Raw genomic sequence first — 24,417 nt, 5'->3', positions numbered from 1 at the left:
TCTATCCCTTTTGGGAGGAATTCCTCAATCTACCTTAGGGTTTTATAGTCTCACAGCGAAGTAGAGAAGGTTATTACAATGGCTTTCCTAAGTAAAATTGGCAATATGCTTAGACAGAGAGCGAGCAAGCAGATCAGCTCTGAATTTTGTGCTTTGAAACCGTCAGTCTATCAAGCGATACGATGTTTGTCGTCCATGTCAAGTTCTAAACTTCTTATTGGAGGTCTTTCAAATGCCACAGATGAGCAAAGTCTTAAGGAAGCTTTTGCAAAATATGGTGAAGTTGTTGAAGCAAGAATCATTATGGATCGTGAGATTGGTAGATCCATAGGATTTGGCTTTGTTACATACACTTCTAGTGAAGAGGCTTCCAGTGCTATCCAGGCATTGGATGGACAGGATCTTCATGGTAGTTATGTAAGGGTGAATTATGTTACTGATAGGGCTCGCCCCAGCTTTGGAGGTGGCAATTATGGCGGCGACTATGGTTCCAATGCATATGGTGGGGGTGGCGGCGGCTATGGTGGTGGTGGAGGATATGATGATGCTGGTGGTAGTGGATATGGCTCAGGTGGGTATGGTTCTGGTGGGAATTATCAAGGTGGCGGTGGTAAATACGGCAGTAACAGCTATGGAGGTGGTGCTGCTGGTAGTGGAAGTGGTGGCTATAGCGGTGATGGTAATTATGCAGGTGGAAACACTTACGAAGGTGTGAACAGTGGAGGCTATGGCAGTACTGCTGGAAATTACGGTGATGGTGGTGGTGGTGATGGAGGTATTTGACAGGGGTCAGATGGTGTCAATCAATTTGGTAGCAATGAGAGTAGCAGCATGGGTGATGTAGCTGTAGATTTTAACCAGGATGATCCATTGGAAGAAAACCACAAGAGCCCGGTTATTTCGCCAAAAGAGCCTCAAAAAAGCCTCTGATAGCCAGGACTTTTAACTTGCTCTCCACCCTGTATTATGAGTAAACTGTTTTTTGCATTAGTATTTTAGTCCTCCCCTGTTCTCCACAGTGAACAATTTCTTTTATTCTTGTTGGATTTGGTTCTTTAAAAATAAAAAAATAAAAAAAAACTCTAATTTCGAGTAATTTTTTTAAGAAGACGGAATCTCGATTTTATTGATAATCCTCACTTTTTTTTTTTATTGATCGCACTAAACATACATATATTCAACTTCATCGCTACCCAAATATTTCATTTATAAAAAGCTAAAAAAAAAAAACAGAGACAACATTTTCCAATAGAATGAAACATCGAGTACTCTATAGCATAAATAAACTTAATGAAGTGTTTTTCAAAGTGTTGTTCATAAATTATAACTACCTAAATAATGGCGTTTTAACTGACCTAACTTCATGTGATTATACGTTAGATTTTTTTTATAATAAAAATAATTTTACAATTTGACATACCACAGTATTACTTTAAGTTATATCAATTTATAACTAAAATATTTATTTTTCATAAACTCTCCTCTAACACATGATTTCTTTTGTCCCCATTTATATATTGGCCAAAAGAAATTGGTGCAAAATAGGTGTAATTAAACATGAATAATGTTACATATAATCGTGAAATACATAAATATCGTACAGTCATTTAAAAAAAATAGAATTTATTATTAAAAAACTAATTTTTTTTATGTGAATTTTATTTTTATTTACTTTTTTCAAAACGACTATATGATATTTACACACTCACGATTATAAATATCATTTCTCATTAAACATCTGTCTAATTTGGTAACTGTTTCAATAAAACCTTATTATTAAAATGTGAATTAAAGAAATAAATAAAAAAAGGAAAGAAAGAAAAAGTCTTTGATGGGTGGGTCCCCCAAGTTTGAAGTGAAGAGAAGTCCTAATCGATGAAATACATATCCTGGTACCAAAAGACGTCTAATTATCAGAAGGAAAAGGCTGCATCTCGTTTTCTGGGGCCGGAATCTGAAATATCGGGTCCGATAGTTTCGGGACTTGAGAGCAGCGAATGAGAGTTAGAAACGTGGAAAAAGCTGTGGAAAGTAGTTCACATGACAAGTGGTGTAGTACTTTTTATAGTTACGGGGGGGAAAGCTTTTAGGGTGCAGAGAAGAGAGGAAGAAGGATACTCATTCCTCCCTCCACCTTCTCCTCCTATTGCGTGAGAAACGGTCTTCCATTGCTTCTTCAAAATTCAAATAATAACGTCTAAAACCGACGAGAGTTTTGTGCTCTTTTTGTTTGGCTAATTATGGTGTTGTTGCCAACATCGTAAAGAAAAATGATACTTGTAATCGTGAGTATGCAAACATCATACAGTCATTTTAAAAAAAGTAAATAAATACAAGACTTACAAGAAAAGAAATTAACTTTTTAATAATAGATCTCATTCTTTTTTAAAACGATTTTACTGTACTTGCACACTCCACGACTATACGTAACATTATTTTAAATTTAAAAAAATCGACTTTTTTACAATCTGATAAACAGATTATTATGGATTGGACACCCAATAAGGACTTGGGATTTTAAAAACTGTGAGATGATTTTACTCCAAAATGTTTAGAGGATGATGTTCTATAATAAAAGGTTAGAAAATGGGATAAGTTAGAATAAGATTATCCAAATTCAAAAAATAATGATAATTTAAGCTCAACACCAAAAGAATAAAATTTAAAATGAGACATAATTGAATTTGAGTTGACTTGAATACATTAATAGCTAGCATGGTCACTTTTGAGTCAACCCGCGTAACTTATAAATTAATTCAAATGACTCATTTCATTAAAAAATAAATAAATAAAACATATTGTAAAGTGTCACCTCAAGTCAATCAAGTTACATTTAGATTTATTCTTTAATGACTTGAATCTAATTTGACCCAACACAAACCTATTTGATTTTATACAAATGATTAGTCATAAAAATTCTTCAAAAATTTTATTTACAAGCTTATATTTTGACACACCAAGACACAAGAGCGATGTGTATGACTTAGAGACATGCCAAATCAACTAATAAATAAAGTTTTGACTTAACTAAAAAAGGTCCTCACAATAAATAATATGACAAGATTTATTAGTATAATTTAAAGAGAAATGTTATGCATCAGTCACTATTCACTCTCACATCCTACACTTATAATTTTTTTATAAGATATAGAGATATTTTTTATAGGATATGAAGTGTGAGAGAGTAAATAATTACCGATAAAAAATGATAAAAAGAATCTCGAAGGTTAGAAATTTATTGTCTTTTATGTGACATGTGAAAAAGCATGTGTGACATAAATATCGTGCCTAGGACCTATAAATATCCTTCCAAATATCATTAGCATTTAAGGCGTAAGAGAATATTTGAAGGTTGATAATGACATTTTTCACTATGTTTTTTTTTTTTTTTTTTCTAATTAGGTAACATGGAAGTAATTATTAGGAATTAGTAATCATGAACATTAATGAACATTATATTTATAAAATATAAACCCCTCTTGTGACCGTACCATTTCTTGATCTAAAAAACATTACTTATAATGGGTATGATTAAAAAATCATTGAATGAATGAAATATAGCAATGGTGGGACCCATGAAATAGACTTAGAAAGTACAATTTGACCTAGAAAAGCCACAAAGAGGTAAAGGCCAAAGGTCTTTATGATTTTTTATAACTGAACATTCCTCATTGATGAATTCATTTTTTTAATTATTATAAAAGAAAAAGGGTAGGGTCTATGAAACTGTGGTGGACATCACACCTACATTATCAAAACCCTAAAGGTCTTTCACTTCCCATATAGGATATATAGAGACTGGAGAAAGAAAGACAGACGAACAGAGAGAGACTTTACCTAAAAATTGATTGAAAAGAGAAAAAGGTTTTGGGGAGAGAGGGAGAGAGAGAGAGAGGGAGCCCAAATGAATAATATAGAGGGGAATTAAAAATTGAAAAATAAATACAAAGGCTTCGCAGTCGGCAGTTCTGTTGGAACAGAAAAGCAAGAGACAAAATATACAGTAGAGAGAGAACAGTTCTACCAGCGAAGGTTACTAGAGAAGCAGAAAGAGAAAGTCTTTCACTATAATACTAGAAAAGATGTCTGTTTTGTTGGGTTGAATCCCTTCACTCTGTTCTAGCCATCACCATCATTGTGCATCTCGTACAGCCTTTACTCACCCTCCATACCCATCTCCTCTCTCTCTCTCTCTCTCCAGCCACTTTCTCAGTAGCTCCTTCTGATCTCTCTCTCTCTCTGAGTCTCTTGCGCACGTTCTTTTATCTTCTGGGTTTGGTAAAAAAGGCTTGAAAATTTGAGTCCCAACATTCAAAATTGAAACTTTTATTTGTGGTCTCTGTTTGGTGCTCTGTTTCTCGTCTGAGTCTTTCCGTTGTTGTTAATTCAGAATGACTGTGGAGAACCAGAGAGCTGGTGTGGTGGTTGAAGATATGGACCAGGACAGGTTCCCGGCGGGTATGCGTGTTCTTGCTGTGGATGACAATCCAACTTGCCTAAAACTGTTGGACACCCTGCTTCGAAAATGCCAGTATCAGGGTCTGTTCCCTTTCTGTTTTAATTGTTTTCTGTTTTTATGGAGTTGGCTTGATTTCTGGAGCATTTGGATGGTGCTTGAACTGTTGTTGGTTTTCTAATTTTACAAAATTCGTGTTTTTATATGAAGCTTTATATGTGTTCTATTGAAACGTGTTCGTATTTGGTGTTGTGCATATCATTTTTTTTTTTAATCCGAAAGGTGATGCCATATTAGAATCCATCTTGTACTATAAGAGAAGATTAGAAATCGTAAATGGGATTTGCTTTTGCTCTTTGAGCATTTTGGTATAATTATGATTTTTCTTTGATTTTAATGAGCGGTGGTTGAAGTACTGTTGTATACTCTTCCAGTTATGCAGACTATGTTTTCTATCGTAGGATAAGAGAAAATGCTTCACTTTTCATTAGTGTCTGGGTTTTGAATTTCATATTTTTTCAAATTTGGCTTCTTAATGTGATTTCTGGTTTGTGCAGTTACAACGACCAATCAGGCTGTTATGGCATTGAAAATGTTGAGGGAGAACAGAAACAAGTTTGACCTGGTTATCAGTGACGTGAATATGCCAGACATGGATGGTTTTAAGCTCCTTGAGCTTCTGGGGCTTGAAATGGACCTCCCTGTCATTAGTAAGCTTGAGCTTTGCTTTGTTCTTTGAGATATTTCTTGTGCTTTGGTGTCCCCAACTTTCTTTAGATTTTGCTTTAGATGAAAGGTCTAAAAAGAGTTCCAGTTAGAGTGGAAAGATTTTTCTATTGAGAGCTCAATCTAAGAAAGAGATAACTTAATTATCTATTTGGAATCAATGAATGAGATGCTTATTTGACTTAATTTTGTCTTTTTAATGTGGCTCCAGTGTTGTCAGGCCATAGTGATACTGAGCTTGTGATGAAGGGGGTTACCCATGGTGCATGCGACTATTTGTTGAAACCTGTTCGAATTGAAGAACTCAAAAACATATGGCAACATGTGATCAGAAGAAAGAAATTTGACTCCAAGGTTCAAAACAACTCCCTGAATGAAGACAAAGCTTGCCATGGTGCCGGAGACAGTAGACTAGGGGTCATATCAACACTTAGTGCAGATCAGGATGGAAAACTCTGTAGGAAGCGGAAGGAACAAAATGAAGATGAGGAAGAAGATGATGAAGAAAATGAACACGAGAATGAAGATGCGTCAAATCAGAAGAAGCCTAGGGTAGTTTGGTCTGTAGAGCTGCACAGAAAGTTTGTTGCAGCTGTAAATCAATTAGGGTTCGAAAGTGAGTCTCTGCTACAAAGATATTATAATTTGTATTTGTTGCCAGAATATACTCATGCCTGATTCCTTCTCATTTTCTTTCTAATGCAGAGGCTGTTCCTAAGAAAATTCTTGATCTAATGAATGTTGAAGGACTTACAAGGGAAAATGTGGCAAGCCATCTGCAGGTATAAATCATTCTTCTTCACTTTCAAAAGTAAATAAAATATCCTTATGCCTTGATAGCAAGACTGCGAGAGGTGTTGAATTAGAAAACTTTTGGACCCATGAATAGCATTAGATTTGGTTAGATGGAATATTACTGTGAATTGGAAGGCTGTTACTATTGTCAAAGATATGGCATGAAGCACTTGGAAACAATTGAACAATAATCTCAAAAGGAATTGATTTCTTGTTGAATATGTAGATTTTTATTTGAATACTTTGTGACTTTTCTAATCATGGATAGGGTTGTCCTGATCAGCAGTAGTTTTTTACAATTTGGGGATTTTAGAAAATATATTGCATGCCTGTGCCCCAACTAGTTGGGAAGAAGCTTAGCCTACATGAAAGAAAGTGGGGTACATATGCCCAATGAAAATAGGTCGCACTTTAGTTGGGACATCTGAGAAGACTTAAGAACCTACATTTCCTATAAAATAAAAATATTCTACATTGCAGTGGCACCTTGCTTACTGTCAGATCTTATGTTTCAGAAATATAGGCTCTACCTGAAAAGAATCAACAGTGTGGCAGCACAGCAAGCTAGTATGGTTGCTGCATTGGGTGGTGCAGATTCCTCGTACATGCGGATGGGTTCACTAGATGGATTCGGGGAGTTTCACTCTTTGGCTGGATCTGGAAGGCTCTCGAGCTCAGCTCTATCATCATATACACCAGGGGAGATGCTTGGTAGACTAAACTCCCATGCCAGTTTGGTACTTCGTGGAATTACTTCTTCTGGACTTGTACAAGCGAGTGGTCAAAACTTGAGCAGCTCCATCAATACTCTTGGGCAGATCCAACCAACTCCATTACCTTCAAACCAAAGTGCAAGTTTATTTCAAGGAGTTCTGACATCATTAGAGTTGACTCAGTTGCAACAGAGCAAGTGCACTTCCTCCACTGGAGATTTCAATCCCATCAAGGATTCAAGAGGTTTTACAGCTGTCTCTAACGGCTTCTCTGACACCAGAGTGACTGTTGGTAGCTCAACTAGTTTATTGCCCGGTGCCTCAAGCCATCCTTTGGTGTTACAAGGGAATCCACAGTTACCGGATGACAGGGGAGCATTTGTAAATCAATATTCCCTTGGAGTGGCTTCACTGACTCCAGACACTTTTGACATTGGCGGTGGGGGTTGTTCTAATTTTTTGGATCATAGTAATAATGAAAGCTGGCAGAGTGCAATTCAGTTATCCAGATTTTCATCAAATGCTGTACCATTGAGTGAGCCTTTTAATCACAATCAATTTCCTTATAATAACTTTGTTATATCTTCTATTGGCCCCTGTACTACAAACGGCCCAATTGATTTTTCTTCAAGAAGTGCAATTTCAGCTCCTCTAGAGGATTCAAGAGGAGATGCACACTGTCAAGAAGGCTTGATGGGTAATGTTGTACAGGACATGAATTACACATTAAAGCAAAGATGGGAAGAACACAAACAGGATTGCAATCAAAACTTGAACCACACTGTCAATACCAAAAATTCTGTGGTTTCTGCCAATGGTATAATAAGTCCCTTGGGCCGCAGTTTGGACCAAAATAATGCAATCTGCTGCAAGAGTTTTGATGTGTCTTTGATTTCCCAATTACATGGTGGTGCTTTATCCATTGGTCCACACGGTGAGGTTGAGAAAACTGCTCTGGACTCAAAGATGATGATCAATGAGAACTTCCTCTTGGAGCAAACAAAGTCGCAGGATGGTTTCATTCAAAACAATTATGATTCTTTGGATGATATAGTGAATACAGTGACGAAACAGGTATAATTAATATCATTCTTTTTATGCTGTTATTTCATTTTTCTACATGCACATCTTTAAGTCGTAATTTTAAGAGGGTTTCATGTCAGATTCTGAGACTCAGAGTAGCTAAGCTTCTGGATTTGTTGTAATCTTGATTCATCATGCCAAGAAATTTAATTTAATGATTCACATGAAATATATCGCATGTCTTCTACTGATACATACTTGGGGGGTCATCACATGTATGGGATGTTGGGTAGTAATATTTATCAACAGAACTTTACGCGGAAGTTCTCATTTTTCCAACTTATTAGGAATCTTTTTTGCTGATCTACTTGCTCACATATTACTGACATAGGCAGCTTTATTTGGTTCTCAAATCTAGAGCTCATACCTTGTAACCATCTTTGCTTCAGTCATAAAAATGTATTTTTGGTACTGAGAGATCCTGTCTGATGCTTCTTTCAGCATCCAGGGCTCATCTTTATTCTTGTAATTAGAGAAGGCATCTTATCCAATTGACTAACTGAAATGAGCCTCATTATGACTTGCATTGAATTTATAAAAAAAAAAACAGTAGGCATTCTTGGAAGTCTTTTTCTTCCTCCTTTTGGAAGAGGGCGGAATTCCATAATTTTATGAAAAATTTTATTCTCAAGCCGGTGTGTAGAGCACACTATAAAATGCTTACATGGCACAATTTGATTTGGAAGATAAATTTTAAAATTTAAATCTTAAAAATCAAATTTATCATTTAAGCGATGTGGATGATGTGCTCTACATACCGACTTGAGAATAAAATAATTCTAATTTTATTAACAAGCCCTCACTTGTGATGGAGAATACCATGATAACATTGCAGGATACCTTGGTGGTTTCAACCATTCAAGATCCAAAAACCAAGGTGTCGTAGAAATTCTAGACAAGCAAAATTATAAAGACCATTTACAAAGGAAATATGTGGACCGACTATAACCAAGTTTCAATGACTTATCACATTCTGTCAAAGCCTACATCTTATGCCATCTGATTAAACAAAGCACCTTTCTTAGCTCTTATTCTTTCCTTGAAAATGCAATCTGAAACCACAACCCAAGGAGTCCACTAGAAGTTCCAGCGACTCCTCAACGCAGGAATTCCTGCATTATCTAGGACAAGGATGCCCCAAACCTTTCTTGGAACCTCCTGGTAACTGAAACATTCCCTGATATATCCACCAGCACCTTAGAAGTTATTCATTTCATCAAAGCAGATCTGACTACATACTAATCACTCCTCTTTGTTATGTTCTTGACATATTGATGATTGTTTTATTGATGCCCTAGTTTGATCATTTACTAAAGATTTTGCTTTTGTGATAATGCTAGGTAAATAGATATTCGTAATGCATCTCTTATGGTCGTATGTGATGTGTCCTTCCGATTAAGTTCTTTGTATCTTTCATTTGATTGATTATTTATTGCAACATGATTCTCTGTTTTATCCATGGCCTTTTATAATTTTAACTTAGTATTCTATTCCTGTTGATCATTTTGCGATAGGATGATGTGCACCTGATGCAGGAACATAATCAGACAATGTTGAGTGATGTGGGGAATTCGGATTTGATGCTTACTCTCTTGGGTCTTGTATATGAGACTTCCGATTCTTAGAGAATTGAAGGGTATCAACATCATAAATTTATTCCTCTAAGAGGAGATTGTATCATTATCTATTTACCTTGTCCGTTTTGTGTTGACATTTTTAACTTTTCTCTCTTTGCTACTGAAAGCTATTTTATGGTTGCAATTGATAATATCAGACTTTTTTCATTAATTCTTTGGACTTCTCTTCTTGTTGCTGGTGGAAAAAATGGCATGAGAATCAACAAATAAAAGATGGTTTGGTTACCCTATCCGAAGTAATGCCAAATATAATATTAGGGTGTGCAAATCTCATGTACTCATTTTGAAAAATAGTGGAGCCCACCTTAAAAAAAAAGTTTTTTCATGTGGGTTTCATATCTGCCTACTTTTTTTTAAAAGGGAGTGAGACTTTTACACTTCAAGTCTTTATAAATAATTTCCCTTTTAGAAAACATATATAAATGTAATGTCCATACAAAAATGGCTTATCTTTTTTTTTTTTTTTTTTTTTTTTTTTTTCTGAAAGATAAGTATAACATAGATTAACTAAGTAGTTACAAAGATACAAGATTCAATAGGGTGGAAGTCCTCAACAATCATCCCAAAACAAGCAAAAGCAACACCAGAGAAGCCGCTCTAGGGAAGAAGGTAGTATTTATCTTGTTTGGTTTAAAACAATATGATTTTTTAGAATTAACAGATAAAAAACACGTTTATTCTTACTTGAGAAAAATATGTAACTTTGAGGTGACATGTTTGAAAACAACATTATGAGAGACTTTATTTGACATCTGGAGAAATGAACCTATTGCAATTTCACCATGAGACTTTATAAATAAATAAAACCCCCCACGACAGTCTTAAGCTGTTATATGCATTCGGGATTTATACCGTTAATACAAAGACAAAACACTGATAAATATAAGCAAGGGGGTGTTTCCCTTATTGAAAAGGATTACATCATGAGACCTACAACCTTATTCAAAACTTTTTTACACGTGAAACTTACAACCTTTTTCAATTGAGAAATTTTATTTGCAGTCCCCAAGTGGGGACTGCATGTACAGACCCCTTATTAAATGAGAAAAAGCATCATTTTAGGAGGGATAGTTTTGTAATTTTTAAAAAAATTAAAGATAAAATTGTCTAAGCTTGCATTGCAGTCCCCAAATGGGGACTGTATCTAGCATTGCTCTTTTCAATTTAACATTTCTTTATACGTGAAATTCACAACTTTTTTCAACTTTCTATAAATACACCTAAACTCATCTTAACATCAAAACATATTGAAACTCATTTTAAGTAGACGCCATAAAACTCAGCACTCAGTACCATCTCAACTCACTAATATTTATAAAGAGCTCAACTCAGCTCAACTTAACTTAACATCTAAACGCAGTTCAGATGGAAACATCCAATTTGATACGTGACTATTCTTTCTCATCTCCTTTCGTTTATACTCTTTGGTGGGAATAAAGTCAACAGGGACAAGAACAACTGAAATCGTGTGAAGCCCCTCTATCCAAATGCCTGAATCCCAATCTTTCATCTTTCTATCTGTCTTCGGGGCAGTCAAATCATCGAATTCCAAGACACCATATTATATCATCACTAGAACCCGAGATCAAAATAGATAAGGATTCAAGTCAATCTAGCTCGGTAAGCTGAACTCTCCTTTCTGCAGCTCTCTTACTTGAGAATATCCCCCACCTTAAAGCGGCTTTAAGCTTAAGCCATCCAACAACAGCTTTCCCTGAGCTCCGACCATGCTGATGCTGAAATGTCCTATCTATCAGAGATATACACTACAAGAGAAAGAAGCCTCATCTGCAAGACCAAAACCAGCCCCCATTTCAACACCGACTCCCATACTATATGTATTTTGAAGTCTGCATATCATCACTCACCAACATCTCTGCACTCCTAAGTCGGATTTCTTCAGCAAAAAGATCTTCCGACCCTTGACCATTCCTTGGGTGAGACCGATCTTTTGAAAAGTATGAACCCCCCAACTGTAGAAGTTCCGAGTGACATACAATCTATGCTGCTTGAGAATTCTTCTTGGTAATTTAATGTCATAACTGGTGTTTGACGAGACCTCAAAAAGGGAAACTCAATCAACCAAGGGACTGATTGGTGGTTATAGTGGCAATGTGTGCCCGGTTCAGAGATATTCTGCTGTCTGTTCTGAATAGTCATACTATTCTGATCTGAGGCATATTTGTGGTCAGCTATAGGTGCAAGTGCAGCTGAGGCTCTTATCTTCTTCTTAGTACTGGCAAGGGAGTTCAAGACTTTGCTATCATATTCTACCAGTGTATCCACTGAAATCTGTATGAAGTTCTAAATGAATGTGCTGTTTACTAAAAGAGAGCGTAAAAAAAATGCTAACCAAACTAGAGGAGCAAGCTATAGACATAATTCACTGTGGCCTCATCCTACACATGTGAACTGTAAAATAAGTTAGTTAGAGAGCCATATTTGCTTTCTGCATATCATCACTCACCAACATCTCTGCACTCCTAAGTCGGATTTCTTCAGCAAAAAGATCTTCCGACCCTTGACCATTCCTTGGGTGAGACCGATCTTTTGAAAAGTATGAACCCCCCAACTGTAGAAGTTCCGAGTGACATACAATCTATGCTGCTTGAGAATTCTTCTTGGTAATTTAATGTCATAACTGGTGTTTGACGAGACCTCAAAAAGGGAAACTCAATCAACCAAGGGACTGATTGGTGGTTATAGTGGCAATGTGTGCCCGGTTCAGAGATATTCTGCTGTCTGTTCTGAATAGTCATACTATTCTGATCTGAGGCATATTTGTGGTCAGCTATAGGTGCAAGTGCAGCTGAGGCTCTTATCTTCTTCTTAGTACTGGCAAGGGAGTTCAAGACTTTGCTATCATATTCTACCAGTGTATCCACTGAAATCTGTATGAAGTTCTAAATGAATGTGCTGTTTACTAAAAGAGAGCGTAAAAAAAATGCTAACCAAACTAGAGCAGCAAGCTATAGACATAATTCACTGTGGCCTCATCCTACACATGTGAACTGTAAAATAAGTTAGTTAGAGAGCCATATTTGCTTTCTGATTTTAAGATTTTCCATTTCATGGAGTTAAAATATAAAGAAACAGTCAAGATATCAACAATTTAATGCTGGCTCACATCCATGAGGATATACCTTTAGAGGTTTTTCTGTTGGTTTTGGAATCCTAAAATTTAGGAGATGGAATAGCTCCATATAAGAGTGGTCACCATGTTAAAGAAGAGAAGTATGAAGATATGTCTTGTGGTGCTTCCTACTTTATTTTTTCCATGTCTTTCACAACAAAGAATAGTAATCAGAACTAAAAGAATCCTGATTAATATGAATGAAGAATCTATTCAGTGACCAGTGCACTCTGAATATGTATGCCACTGTTAAGAGTTCTTTCTAATAATTTTATATTTATCGTTATAAAGAGGACAAGAAAGTCGTTTTTCTGTGTGTGTGTGTGTAAACTCCAAACATTTAAGGGTTAGCTAAAAGAAGAAGAGCAATTCAGTTAAATTACATCCCCCTCCCAAAATGTATATCCGAAACATCAGATTGAGATAAATGCACAGCTATCACCTATGACAGCAGTTTTGTTGCACTTAATAGACATTAATTTAAATGAACAACATATTCAAAAATAGAGAATTCTGTTTTTTCTTTTTCAACAAGGAAAAAAAATGACTTCACGACTCACAAATTTGCGGAGAAGAGGCGCCAAAGATGAGCAAAGTCTCTGCAAACTATACACCTTCACAGCTTCCACAATTACACTGCACATAAAGCTGAACGTTAAGAAATGGACTCTCAAAAGAGTAACTCATTCAGGGAAATCAGTTATAGATAACAAACATTGCCAAAGCCGGCAACTTTGGCTTCTTGGACCCAGGAACATCCACTGCATCATCCTCCAATATTCCCCGCTCATTGCCTTTCTTCTCCACTATATTACTCCTTGAAGTTTCCATTGCTACAAAAGCTCACAGAAGCAATAAAGCTTCAAGTTTCACCCAAAAAACAAATGTCTGATATTTTGAGAAATTTTGGATCTGGGTAGTGTATGATAGATCTGATTGATCAGTCTAGGAAAGATCTAAATTAAACTTTTATGTAATACGTATGGTCCTGTATATATATATATGCATATATCGTATATGCATGTGTATATATAAAAGTAAAGACCACGTCACAGCTGTGTTGTGTCGGTGCATGAACGTTGAAAATTGAAACCGTGTTTTTTGGTGTCTTTTTCGGTATGGTGTAGGAAGCTTTTATTCCCATCTAATCTAATATTGGACTGTATTTCCTATGAAGAAAGTCAATCGGTTGACAGTTGAGGAGATAGAAACGACCCCACGTATCTGGATATTCAGCCCTGTTTGGATAGCGGGAAAATGCATCACGGGGCCTGTTTCTTCAGGAGAGCAATAAACCACCTAAGCTAGGCCATAGCTTTCCCTTTCAAGCTAACCTCGTCCAAATGCTGGTGCACTATACACCCTTTGGAACTGCAAGCAGCAAGCTTTATTTATTTATTGAATAAGTAACAAGAAGCAAGCTTGATTAATGCTAATCGGTAATGACATTCATAATTATATCTGAATCTAATATTCAAAATTCAAATTCTCAAACTGGAAACCAAGTTGGTTAAAGTCATTAAATTTAAGCTGAAAATACATTGAAACACGACAACCAACCTACGAAATTGCATTACTAACCAGGAAGGAAATGCTCGTAACAAGTAATACAAACAGCCCCCTTCAACATCTCTCTTAACAAATAACAAGACGATCAGAACTGCAATATATTAGTGAGTGGTAAAGCTGAGAGATCCATCACCTTGTAATTTATAATTTAACGTTAATGTATACATGACATCTAATGGCAATGCAAGAGAGAGAGAGAGAGAGAGAGCATTTCTGCTTCGACAAGGTGACAACTCAAAGCACCTTGCTTGCGTGCTTTTATAAATACCACGGGTGAAAAAATTCACTGCTGGTGGTCCGAAACACTTGTATCAAATATATCAAATTCTATAGATTACAGTTACTCCCCTTCCCAACCCATTTGACGGGCACGTCGCTCCCACAATGAAGTGAACTTTCTTTCCTTTATCAGCAATGCCTCAGCCCGCTCTCTGGAATCCTCACAGGTTTCAGTAGCAGCATTGCATTTTTCTGCCTCCTTCTGGTACTGGGAAGCCACCCTTTTAGCTTCAGCAAAGGTTATGTTCATATGGCGAGCATGCTCCTGCGCAACAGACTCTTGCAGCTTCAACTCCTCTGTCAGAAGGTCAACAAACTGCTTCTCCATCTCTCGCTTGAGATCCGGGTCATTACTTCCACAGTCTGCTCATTAGCATAATCAATATCAGATTCATATCACTAACAACTAGAAAGATAACCATTCTGTAAGCAGTAAGTGCCAACAATCACATCCATTGGAAGAATATCCTAAAATTTTTTATTGGAAGATGGCATGATTTGGGGTATATTATAATAAGCTGTTTAGATTTTCTAGCATTAGAATCGAAATAGCCAAGAAGAAACACCCGACAGAAAGGACAAAATGAGTTGAAACCCAGGAAAAGTGCCATTTAGCAAACAGCTAAATGGATATAATAAGGTTGGAGCTCCGTGGTTAGAAAAATCAAATTCATATCAACAAGTTCTAAAATAAGCTGTTTAGATGAAATGAGATTCTTCAATAATTTAACAGAATATAGATAAACACAAATAAAATTATGGTAATTTCTTCACAAAGTAGAGTCAGCAGGATGAAATCTAACCTGCGATGGAGAGATTAGCTAGCCCTGCAAAATAACACCAAAACCAGAGATGAAAAATATTAGTATACAATCAACAATCCTATCCCAAATAGAGCAAATAGGGCTGTTAAGAAAAAAAGAAAAGACTAGAAAATCAATAGTCGAATTTCAGATCTGCAAGCAATTTTGATAGCCAAACTAGTTTGTGCAAACCCTGGAATAAGAAGTTGCAGACAGCTATATGAAACATAATGCAAGGAAACAAGTGCAAAAGAAGACTTATACAAGCATGTAGAGAAGATTTCTCAATAAATTAAACCCTCTTTCTATGAAACAACTTTGACAAGCAAACCCCTAGATCTATTATTAACTTTTGCCAAACGAATGGCTATTCTTCATTTCTTCATCTAGAATCAAACATTTGGATTTTATTTTTGTTTCAGCCCGCCCTTATAATCTCAACATCACAAATAGCTGGAAAGCAATAGACAGATTGACATATGATATAGCCTTAGCATCCAGAAAAGTAGCCAGTAAATTCTTTCTTCAGTTTACCAGAGTGATAACAACAAAGAAGCACCTTACCAAGAACAAAGAGGACCAAAATCCAAATCACAGGCAAATGCAAACAGAAATACACCTCTTAATCTGAATTGGAATTTACAAATTGAAAGGTATTCAAAAGAGGCAGGTATTAGAAATCTCAGAATCCGAGATTATTAAAAGGCCCCAAATCGACGAGTTTGGCAGCACATAATGAAACTGAATAAGAAAACAAATCCAAACCTGAATTGGGTTTAACTTTCTCAAACCAATCGGGTAGCAAACAAATAGAAAGAGCTCTTAATCCAAAATCAGCAAGACGACGAACCAAACACACAAATTCATGACATTGGTACTGCTTAATTTCATTTCAATCAATATATAACCAATCAAAAACAGATTTTTACAGCATCCCACAAAAAATACACCAAAACCAAATTAAAAACGACGAAACCCAGAGCGCGAGAGAGAATTTATACCAGGAGCAATCTTGAGAAGGGACAGAGGAGGGGGGCAATCACAGATGCAAGGAGGACAAGAGGCTGCGGTACTCCCAAGCCGTAAACTCTTTTTGAACCTCCAATACAGAGCCGGCCCACACACTCCCAGAGCTGATACGATTGCAAACACGACCAAACAAAACCTCAAGCATACCCCAGAATCAGATCGCCTTGACATCTTTCTCTCTCTTCTCTTTTTCTCTCTGTGAGAAAGTGAGATCTAGAGCACACTTGGCTAGTTAAGAAAGTGTACTAGTTTTCATGTTTTGAACTCCGCTGTTGTGTTTGGTTGAAGAAGTCAGTGTTCACATTTATGAGTTGTGACCAAATGTTACCATGCCAGACCAACCGATCATACACCTTTGTTCAGTCGTGCCAATTTTTGTATTACAAAATCTTTTTTTTTTTTTTTGGAGCATTATATTACAAAATCTGGTGTAAGGTAACATCCCACTAGTTCCAAAGTCAAAGTTTCTCTGGTTCTAATGCACTCCCATGAACATATTAATTATTTGTTTGAAAATTATTTCTTATCAATCACTATTTATTATCCTACATATCATATAAAAAATGAATAAATCTTTACATCTTTCTAACACTTCACACTCTACATTATTTTTAATTTTTATTATTTTTTTCTTTTATCAAATATTTATTATATAAATAATAAATAGAAAATTTGAAATAATTTTAAAAAAATAAACTCAAAAACAAATATTAAAAATTTAAAAAATTTAAAAAAATATGAAGTGTGGAGTGTGGTAGAGGTTGTATAGCAAAACTTATAAAAAACATCTTCACATTCTATAAATAAATAAATAAATAAAAGAAATACTCTGGCCACAAATGAATTATACAAAAATAATCTCACAAATTGATGTGGCTTGATGTGGTTCGTCAGATTATAAAGTTACTTTTATTATAAAATAGATCTAACAGATTAAATGAAACCACATCAATTTGTGAAATTATTTTTATATAATTCGTTTGTAGATGTAGCAATACTCTAAAAAAAATTATAAGTATGTGATGTGGGAATGAATAATGGCCGTTCATTTTCCTCTTACCATTTTTTTTTTTTTTTGTTCAGTTTGTTTCTTTATTTTACTTTTTGCTGATGGTGGTTATGCTAGAGTTCTAGTAAATAGAGAAATAATATTTGCAGACGTAGAGTCTGTAAGTGTTGCGTAAAAAATTAATTTTTTTCATGTGGTTCTCGTATTTACTCATTTTTTATAAAAGAATTATACGATATTTGCGTACTCCACAACTGCAAATATTATTTTCATAAATAATTAGTTGGATTGTTGTCATGCGTATCATTAATATGTTCATTTTTCTCCTTAATTTGTTGGAACAAAAGGGATTGCAAAACAAAAAATAGTGAGAGGAAATTTGCTTCAAATCGCATTATAATGTCACTTTTTTTAAGACAATATTCGCCCCCACCAATAACGATATGCACACGGGTTACAAGCGAATTTGTCTCTAAGATACAATTAAGTCCAGAACAAATATATTTGTCTAACTGCGTTATGTACCCACGAAATTAGACACGAATACCCTCAGATTTTGCTATTTAACCAAGAAATTAGAAATATGTTCTCTCAAGAACAAACAAATTCTAACAAGTTTTAAATCTTTAAGACAATATTTGCCCCCACCAATAACGGTATGTACACATGTTACAAGCGAATTTGTCTCCAAAATATAATTAAGTCTAGAACAAGTCTGTTTGTCTAACTAAGTTATGCACCCACGAAATTAGACCCGAATACCCTCAGATTTTGTTATTCAACCAAGAAATTAAAAATATGTTCTTTCAAGAACAAACAGATTCTAACAAATTTTGAATAAGTGAAAATTTTGGGAGAGAGAGAATTTCAATATTGAATTCTAGGATACTCAAATGGCAGACCAATGAGTCTATTTATAGATGGCCAAAGGTAGGATTGTTGTACAAGGAACAGTAAAACTGACCTGGACCGACTTAAACCGACCACTAGAGCTCGGAACAAGCCGAAACTGGCATAGAACAGGTTGGCCGGCAGTTGAATTTGCCCAAAACCGATGTCCAGTGGTTCGATCCAGGTTTGAGCTTGGACTGGACCGTTGAACCAACCGATACTTGAAATGTTTTTTTTTTTAAATTATACATATATGAAACTCTCTCTCAAATCGCAGCCACCTCCGTCGCCACCAAAGACGCCGACAAACCGACCGAAGTTATGCCGAGACTGATGTAGACGACCTTCCCTCCTTCACAGGCTGGTTTCGGTCAAGATTCACACCATTTCAAGATATCGATACTTTTTCGGTTTTGGACCGAAATTGAAACCAAACCTTCGATTTTCACCCCTAGCCAAAGGTGACTCGAACTCCAACCCTCGAGGTAAACCAAGGACATCAATATCACTAAGCTAGTGAATGACTTGTGATGCAAACATAGACCCAAAATATAATAAATCTTATAAACTTTCCATAACTTATCTCTTTTCCAAATAAGTCACAACTTTCAAAATATTCCAAAAATATTATTAATAAATATATTATATAATTAATTATTTTGAAAATATTTTTAACATAATTTTATGTTTTTTTCTAGCTCTATTTTTTTTTAAATAACTCATTTCATTAAATTGAAACAGTTACAGATTTAGAGGAGTTTTCTCCAATTCCACAATGCAGTCTGCTATAAGTAATGCATTTTTTTCCAATTTATGAGCTACTACATTGGCTTCTCTAAAAACATGTCTAACAACACAATTATCAAAACATTTGACCCTTTCTCTTATGTCTGAGATGATCAGACCGTAGTAACTGTCATCTTCTTTGTGTGTATGAACATCCAAGACTACCTTTTTGGAATCACTTTCTATAATTATTCTTCTCATTCCTAGTTCCATTCCAAACTTTGTTGCTGTTAGTGCTCCTACAGCTTCAGCTATCAATGGATCAGGACACATAGGTTTCTTCTTTTTCAGAGTGGCCAAGAAATGTCCTTCCTCATCTCTGATGGCTATCCCAATACCAATCTTATTGTTGTTTCTATCCACTGTTACATCCTAATTTATCTTACAGAAATTAGGAGGTGGAAGATTCTATGTTGCAGATCTTTGTGTGTTGCTTCTAGTATTAATATTAGGTGTAGTTTGTATCCCTTCCAAATCTTGCTGCATATTCTGAACCCTCTGTAGGACTGTCTTAGGATCAATAAGAATGTTATTAAAAACATGTTGGTTCCTTCTCCACCCTATGTTCCACAAAATTAAAGCCAATTCTTCCATTTCCTTTTTCCCAAGCTTGTTAACCATTTCTCTAGTAAGTTCTTCAAACTTTAACTTGATACCTTACTTTTCTGAATTTGTTTGGAGCTTTTTCCCAAAATGTCATTTGCAGCAATGCACTCCCATAAAATGTGTTCTGTGGTTTATGGTTCACTTAAGCACAAGGGACATGTATCATCAGTTAAAATCTTCTTCTTACACAGATTTGCCTTGGTAGGTAGGATATCAAGGCAAGCTCTCCACAGGAAATTTTTTGTAGCAGGAGGGATGTTCAGATTCCATATGCAAGTCCATTCTTCATTCTGTGACCTTTTAGAACTTTGTCCTCTTTTTCTTTCTTGTAATTCAGCTTGTAGATAGTATACACTTTTTACATTGAAAATCTCATTTCGTGTGCCTCTCCATATCAATTTATTAGGTCTGTCATTCTGAGTAAGTGGAATCTTCTTTATACTTTCAGCTTCTTCTGTTGAGAAAATAACATTGAACAAGTCCAAGTTCCACTCCCTTGTTTGTTGATTAATGAGATCTTCAACCATAGTTTCTGAAAACAGTGGATTAAAACCAGATTGTGGTTTGAAGGAGGTGGGATTTGGCAACCACTTATCCTTCCAGATTTTGACTGATTTGCCATTGCCTATCCTCTAGATTGTTCCTTCTTTAAGAAGAGGTCTAGCTGTTAACAAGCTCCTCCAACTATAAGATGGATTATAACCCAATTTGGCATTCGTAAAATCAAAATTAGAAAAATACTTCAAATATAGTATCTGTGCAGCTAAAGAGTTGGGAAATTGCAATAACTTCCACCCTTGTTTTGCTAACAAGGCCATATTAAAATTTTCAAAATCTCTAAACCCCAAGCCTCCTTCAGTTTTTTATTTCCTCATTTCATTCCAATTAATCCAGTTGAGTTTCCTCTCTTGATTAATTTGTCCCCACCAGTATCTTTTCATTAACTTATTAAGTTCCTTCAACAATCCTTTAGGAATCTTGAACACTGCCATTGAATAGATAGGAATAGTTTGAATGACTGATTTGAGAAGAATTTCTTTTCCTGCTCTCGAGAGGAACTTGTACTTCCAGTTGTTCATCTTACTCTTCACTTTATCAATCACATTTTGGAATGAATGCATTCTGGATTTGCCTATCACTGCAGGTAAACCTAAGTAGTTCTCATAAGAGTTAGTAGGTCTAATACATGTTATGTCTAGAATGGAACCTCCTGTGTCATTGCTTGTGTTTTTGCTGAAAAAAATAGATGACTTCTCTTTGTTCAATCTTTATCCTGAGGTCTTCTCATATTACTCGATGATAGATTGCACTCTGGTCCATTCCATGGGGGAAGCTTTACAAAATAAAAAGCTGTCATATGCAAAAAGCATATGATTTATAGTAAGCTTCCCCCTTCCCATAGGAAATCTTGAAAATATTTCTTCCTCTTTGCTTTGTTAAGGCTAAGAGTGAGAGTTTCTGAACACATAATAAAAAGATAGGGTGATAAGGGATCACCTTGGCTTATGCCCCTCAATGGTTTAAAAACAGGTTGTGAAATTCCATTGATTATAATGGAGTAAGACACACTTCTTATGCAATTGAGAATAAGTTGTATCCATCTATTTGCAAACCCCATATTCTTCATTACAGCTTCTATAAAGTTCTATTCTAATCTGTCATAAGCTTTACTCGTATCCATTTTCATAGCCATGTATCCCTCTTCCCCCTTCAATCTGTTCTGCATTGAATGTAGGATCTCAAAAGCTGATATGACATTGTCTACAATATGTCTCCCATGCACAAAAGCACTTTGATTTTTTGATATTATGCTTGGCAGAATATTCCTTAATCTGTTGGCTATCACCTTTGACATTATTTTGTATATCACATTACACAAACGGATTGGCCTATAATCAGACACTTGAGTTGGATTTTTCTTCTTTGGTATTAGAACCAAGTAAGTATCATTGATTGATATTTCCCAATTATTAGTGTTTAAGGCTCTAGTTATAGCTCCACAGATGTAATTACCCACTATCTGCCAATGATGTTGGTAAAATCCAGCTGAAAAACCATCTGGTCCAGGAGATCCCATAGGTTTCATGCTAAAAATTGCCTCTGTTACCTCACTGTAAGTGAAGCCTTCCAATAATTTATGATTCATCTGCTCAGGTATTATCTTTTGCATAGGTTTTAGACTCTCATTAATACCACTAGGATCAGAGGTTGTAAATAACTTGTTGAAATAAGTTTGAAAAACCTGATTAATACCTTGAGAAGATGTTTGATTCTGTCCACCTTCATCATTAATACTCCTGATTTGATTTGTTTTCCTTCTTTGGGAAGCACACTTGTGATAATAACTTGTGTTTCTGTCCCCATATTGCAACCAGTTTTCTTTAGCTCTTTGCTGCCACTTTGAATTCTCTTCCTCCAGAATCTGAGACATTTGTTGCTTAATCTAGTAAGTTTCTTGTATATCCTCATCTCTCGTACTTTGTTGTAGAAGTAGCAGCCTTGCCTTCTTTGCTTCCATAAGACCTCTTGTGGCTTGCTGTTGAGAACTGTTCCAGCTGATAAGTTTACTTCTGCAATTATGCAGGTTTTTTGTGACTGCCACTAATGAACTATCATTTATGTTGCTTTGAATCCATTCATTAAAAACAAGCCTTTGACAATCTGTTTTTTTTTCCCAACTATTCTCATATCTGAGCATTTTTTCCTTTCTTCTTTCTTCTGTAAAATGAGTATTACAAATGACATAGAGGATGTAGTGATCTGAAGTACAGGTAGCAGTGTTGTAGACTTGAATGTCTTAATACATGTTACTGAACTGATGATTTGCTATCACTCTATCCAATCTCTCCTTGGTAAATTCAATTCCCTATCTATTGTTAAACCAAGTACACTTAGGTCCTATATAACCCATATCCAACAGCTCAGAATCTTGTAAAGCTTGATCAAAAGACTTCATCTGATTATAAGGTCTCAAAGCCCCTCCAAACTTCTCATGTTGGTATAGAATTTCATTAAAGTCACATATACAAAACCAATGTTTATTATCTACTAGTTTCAAAAGCCTTAGCAGTTGCCAACTCCCCTCTCTAAGAGTTGTACAATGATTTCCATAGAACCCAGTGATGAGCCATATCTTCCCAGAGTCTGTACTGTAATATTCATAGAAATATGGCTTCTAGTGTAGGAATCCAATTCAATCTGATCCTCAAATTTTCATATCATAGCAATTCCGCCACTGAAACCTTTACTATCTACAATAAAACTTCTGTCATATCCCAGTTTATTTCTTATTCTTTCCATTTTTTCCCTTCTACATTTAGTTTCCATCACAAAGACTACATTTGGGTGCTTTTGCCTCACCAAAAGATGAAGCTCATGAACTGATCGAGGGTTTCCAAGCCCTCGACAGTTCCAGCTCATGCATTTCATTTTTTTAGGTGGTGCTGCTCAGCAGTCACCACCTTTTGGTCCTGAGTTGAACACTTATAGGATTGAATGTATTTTTGTGTTTCTTGAGAGTACCCTGTTGAACAACCTGCTTCACATTTGTTATGTCTCTTTTCTTTGAAACATTATCTAGCTGAGTAGTGTCCATAGGATCCATGTCAATTACCCTGCTCGTGTGATTGTCTAGCTCTTTTCTTCCAACCTGTCTGCTTAATCACTGGTTCCTCTAGTATTGTAACTAAATTGCTTGGTTGAATTGTTCTAGCTTCATATTCTAGACAGGTAATACTAGGCTCTGTGTCTTCCCTCAAAGTGTTATTGGTCTCACCTTCCCAACCTCCCTTGTTAAAAGTTTCAGGTATTTGAAGGAGATCTTCTAATTCCTGTATAACTTGATCATTATCAACTTGTGGAGGAGCTTCCCTGCTGCTGCATACCTTTTCTTTTATGTCTTTACCACTTTTACTCATCTGAACATCAGTAGTAAGCCCACCCATAATTAGTGCCTCTTCTGGTCCAAACTGCAACCTTGATTGAGCTTGCTTCATTCCTTTTGGTCCCAACATTTTTTCTCCCTCCTCATTAAAGTTGGTATTTGAGGCCCCCAACCATTGACCGTATTGGACTGAACCTTTGCTTGTAAGATTTTTTCTACTTTTTTCCAGATCACATTTTTTGTCAACATGTTTTATAGCACCACACAGAAAAAAAAATAATGGTAATCTCTCATATTTGCATTCTATCCACCTTTGTTTTCCTTCAATTCTAATCATTATACCTCTAGGCAAAGGTTTTGAGATGTTTAGCTTTACTCTAACCCGTAGGTATTTTCCTCATCCCATTCCTTCTTCATCAACATCCACTGTTATCACCTCTCCAATTGATTTCCCAATTTTTCCCCCTTTCATAAGTCATAGTAGCAAAAGGCAGCCCATGAAGTTGAATCCAAAAAGTTTCTGAGTTAAAATTCATTTCATTTGTGGAGGTATAACTGTCAAATTCTTGAATACAGATTAGGTATCTATCAAAAGTCCAAGGTCTACCATTTAGTACCATTTCCATATCTATGACTCTATGAAATTCCACTATATATCTGTTATTCCCTACGTCTTTAAAACTTATCCATCCTTATGGATTCCACAACTTGGTCATGGTTGCTTTGAATGCTTCCTTGTTAATGTTTTTCTCCAATAGAACTAGCATAACTAAGCAATTCTGACCTCGAGCTTCAGCTCTTTTTGTTTCTTTCTCTGTCAAACTCATCTCAAGTTGTTCTGTTTCTGTCAATCTTAATCATGTCCATATGATTTCTTGTTCATCTGTCATCTTGTTAAAACTTTAGAGAATCGCTTTATCTATATCCCAGATTGCCCTAACCCACCGCCTCACCTTTCAAAGGGAAAGAAATGACGCTACCTCAACCTTCTAGAGAAGGGAAGGACTCTTAGGTACCTT

At 35.8% G+C, this 24,417-nt stretch overlaps 4 protein-coding genes across 10 annotated transcripts; 2 read left to right on the top strand and 2 right to left on the bottom strand.

The window, feature by feature from the left end:
• The first annotated feature begins 37 nt into the window (after positions 1–37).
• Positions 38–1,049, top strand: LOC109000943 (glycine-rich RNA-binding protein 3, mitochondrial-like). The gene has a single exon (XM_018978017.2). The coding sequence runs from the start codon at positions 79–81 to the stop codon at positions 781–783; it is 705 nt and encodes a 234-aa protein (XP_018833562.1). The 5' UTR covers positions 38–78; the 3' UTR covers positions 784–1,049.
• Positions 1,050–3,837: 2,788 nt separating this feature from the next.
• Positions 3,838–9,561, top strand: LOC109000914 (two-component response regulator ORR23-like). 7 transcript variants are annotated; one of them, XM_018977966.2, is made up of 7 exons: positions 3,838–4,278; positions 4,391–4,539; positions 5,014–5,166; positions 5,394–5,798; positions 5,888–5,964; positions 6,493–7,764; positions 9,288–9,561. In XM_018977966.2, the coding sequence occupies exons 2-7, from the start codon at positions 4,392–4,394 to the stop codon at positions 9,396–9,398; spliced, it is 2,166 nt and encodes a 721-aa protein (XP_018833511.1). In that variant the 5' UTR covers positions 3,838–4,278; position 4,391; the 3' UTR covers positions 9,399–9,561. The 7 variants fall into 7 exon arrangements, with proteins under 7 accessions (XP_018833511.1, XP_018833529.1, XP_018833521.1 ...); XM_018977984.2 differs by having other exon boundaries at positions 3,838–4,032; positions 9,288–9,549; XM_018977976.2 differs by having other exon boundaries at positions 3,838–4,146; positions 9,288–9,549.
• Positions 9,562–13,016: 3,455 nt separating this feature from the next.
• On the bottom strand, positions 13,017–13,454 carry LOC118344651 (calmodulin-binding protein 60 F-like). The gene is made up of 2 exons (XM_035685674.1): positions 13,259–13,454; positions 13,017–13,179 (listed from the first exon to the last, which is right to left on the bottom strand). The coding sequence occupies exons 1-2, from the start codon at positions 13,372–13,374 to the stop codon at positions 13,071–13,073; spliced, it is 225 nt and encodes a 74-aa protein (XP_035541567.1). The 5' UTR covers positions 13,375–13,454; the 3' UTR covers positions 13,017–13,070.
• A 763-nt stretch (positions 13,455–14,217) lies between these two features.
• LOC109000903 lies at positions 14,218–16,530 on the bottom strand. Its single transcript, XM_018977956.2, has 3 exons — positions 16,196–16,530; positions 15,195–15,218; positions 14,218–14,754 (listed from the first exon to the last, which is right to left on the bottom strand). The coding sequence occupies exons 1-3, from the start codon at positions 16,392–16,394 to the stop codon at positions 14,453–14,455; spliced, it is 525 nt and encodes a 174-aa protein (XP_018833501.1). The 5' UTR covers positions 16,395–16,530; the 3' UTR covers positions 14,218–14,452.
• Positions 16,531–24,417: the final 7,887 nt, after the last annotated feature.

This window comes from Juglans regia, chromosome 15, assembly GCF_001411555.2.
Source record: "Juglans regia cultivar Chandler chromosome 15, Walnut 2.0, whole genome shotgun sequence".
Classification (NCBI taxonomy): Eukaryota; Viridiplantae; Streptophyta; class Magnoliopsida; order Fagales; family Juglandaceae; genus Juglans; species Juglans regia.
The sequence above is the reverse complement of the archived record's forward strand: the minus strand, read 5'-3'. Positions and strand labels throughout refer to the sequence as shown.

Excerpts from the sequence above, each read along its gene's own strand:
- LOC109000943 (XM_018978017.2), top strand. The coding sequence starts at position 79 with ATGGCTTTCCTAAGTAAAATTGGCAATATGCTTAGACAGAGAGCGAGC.
- LOC109000914 (XM_018977966.2), top strand. The coding sequence starts at position 4,392 with ATGACTGTGGAGAACCAGAGAGCTGGTGTGGTGGTTGAAGATATGGAC. Across the intron at positions 4,540-5,013 it reads TCGAAAATGCCAGTATCAGG|TTACAACGACCAATCAGGCT; the intron begins GTCTGTTCCCTT and ends TGGTTTGTGCAG. Across the intron at positions 5,167-5,393 it reads AATGGACCTCCCTGTCATTA|TGTTGTCAGGCCATAGTGAT; the intron begins GTAAGCTTGAGC and ends ATGTGGCTCCAG.
- LOC118344651 (XM_035685674.1), bottom strand. The coding sequence starts at position 13,374 with ATGGAAACTTCAAGGAGTAATATAGTGGAGAAGAAAGGCAATGAGCGG. Across the intron at positions 13,180-13,258 it reads AAGTTGCCGGCTTTGGCAAT|TGTAATTGTGGAAGCTGTGA; the intron begins GTTTGTTATCTA and ends CTTTATGTGCAG.
- LOC109000903 (XM_018977956.2), bottom strand. The coding sequence starts at position 16,394 with ATGTCAAGGCGATCTGATTCTGGGGTATGCTTGAGGTTTTGTTTGGTC. Across the intron at positions 15,219-16,195 it reads CCTTCTCAAGATTGCTCCTG|GGCTAGCTAATCTCTCCATC; the intron begins GTATAAATTCTC and ends GTTATTTTGCAG. Across the intron at positions 14,755-15,194 it reads AGCTAATCTCTCCATCGCAG|ACTGTGGAAGTAATGACCCG; the intron begins GTTAGATTTCAT and ends GCTAATGAGCAG.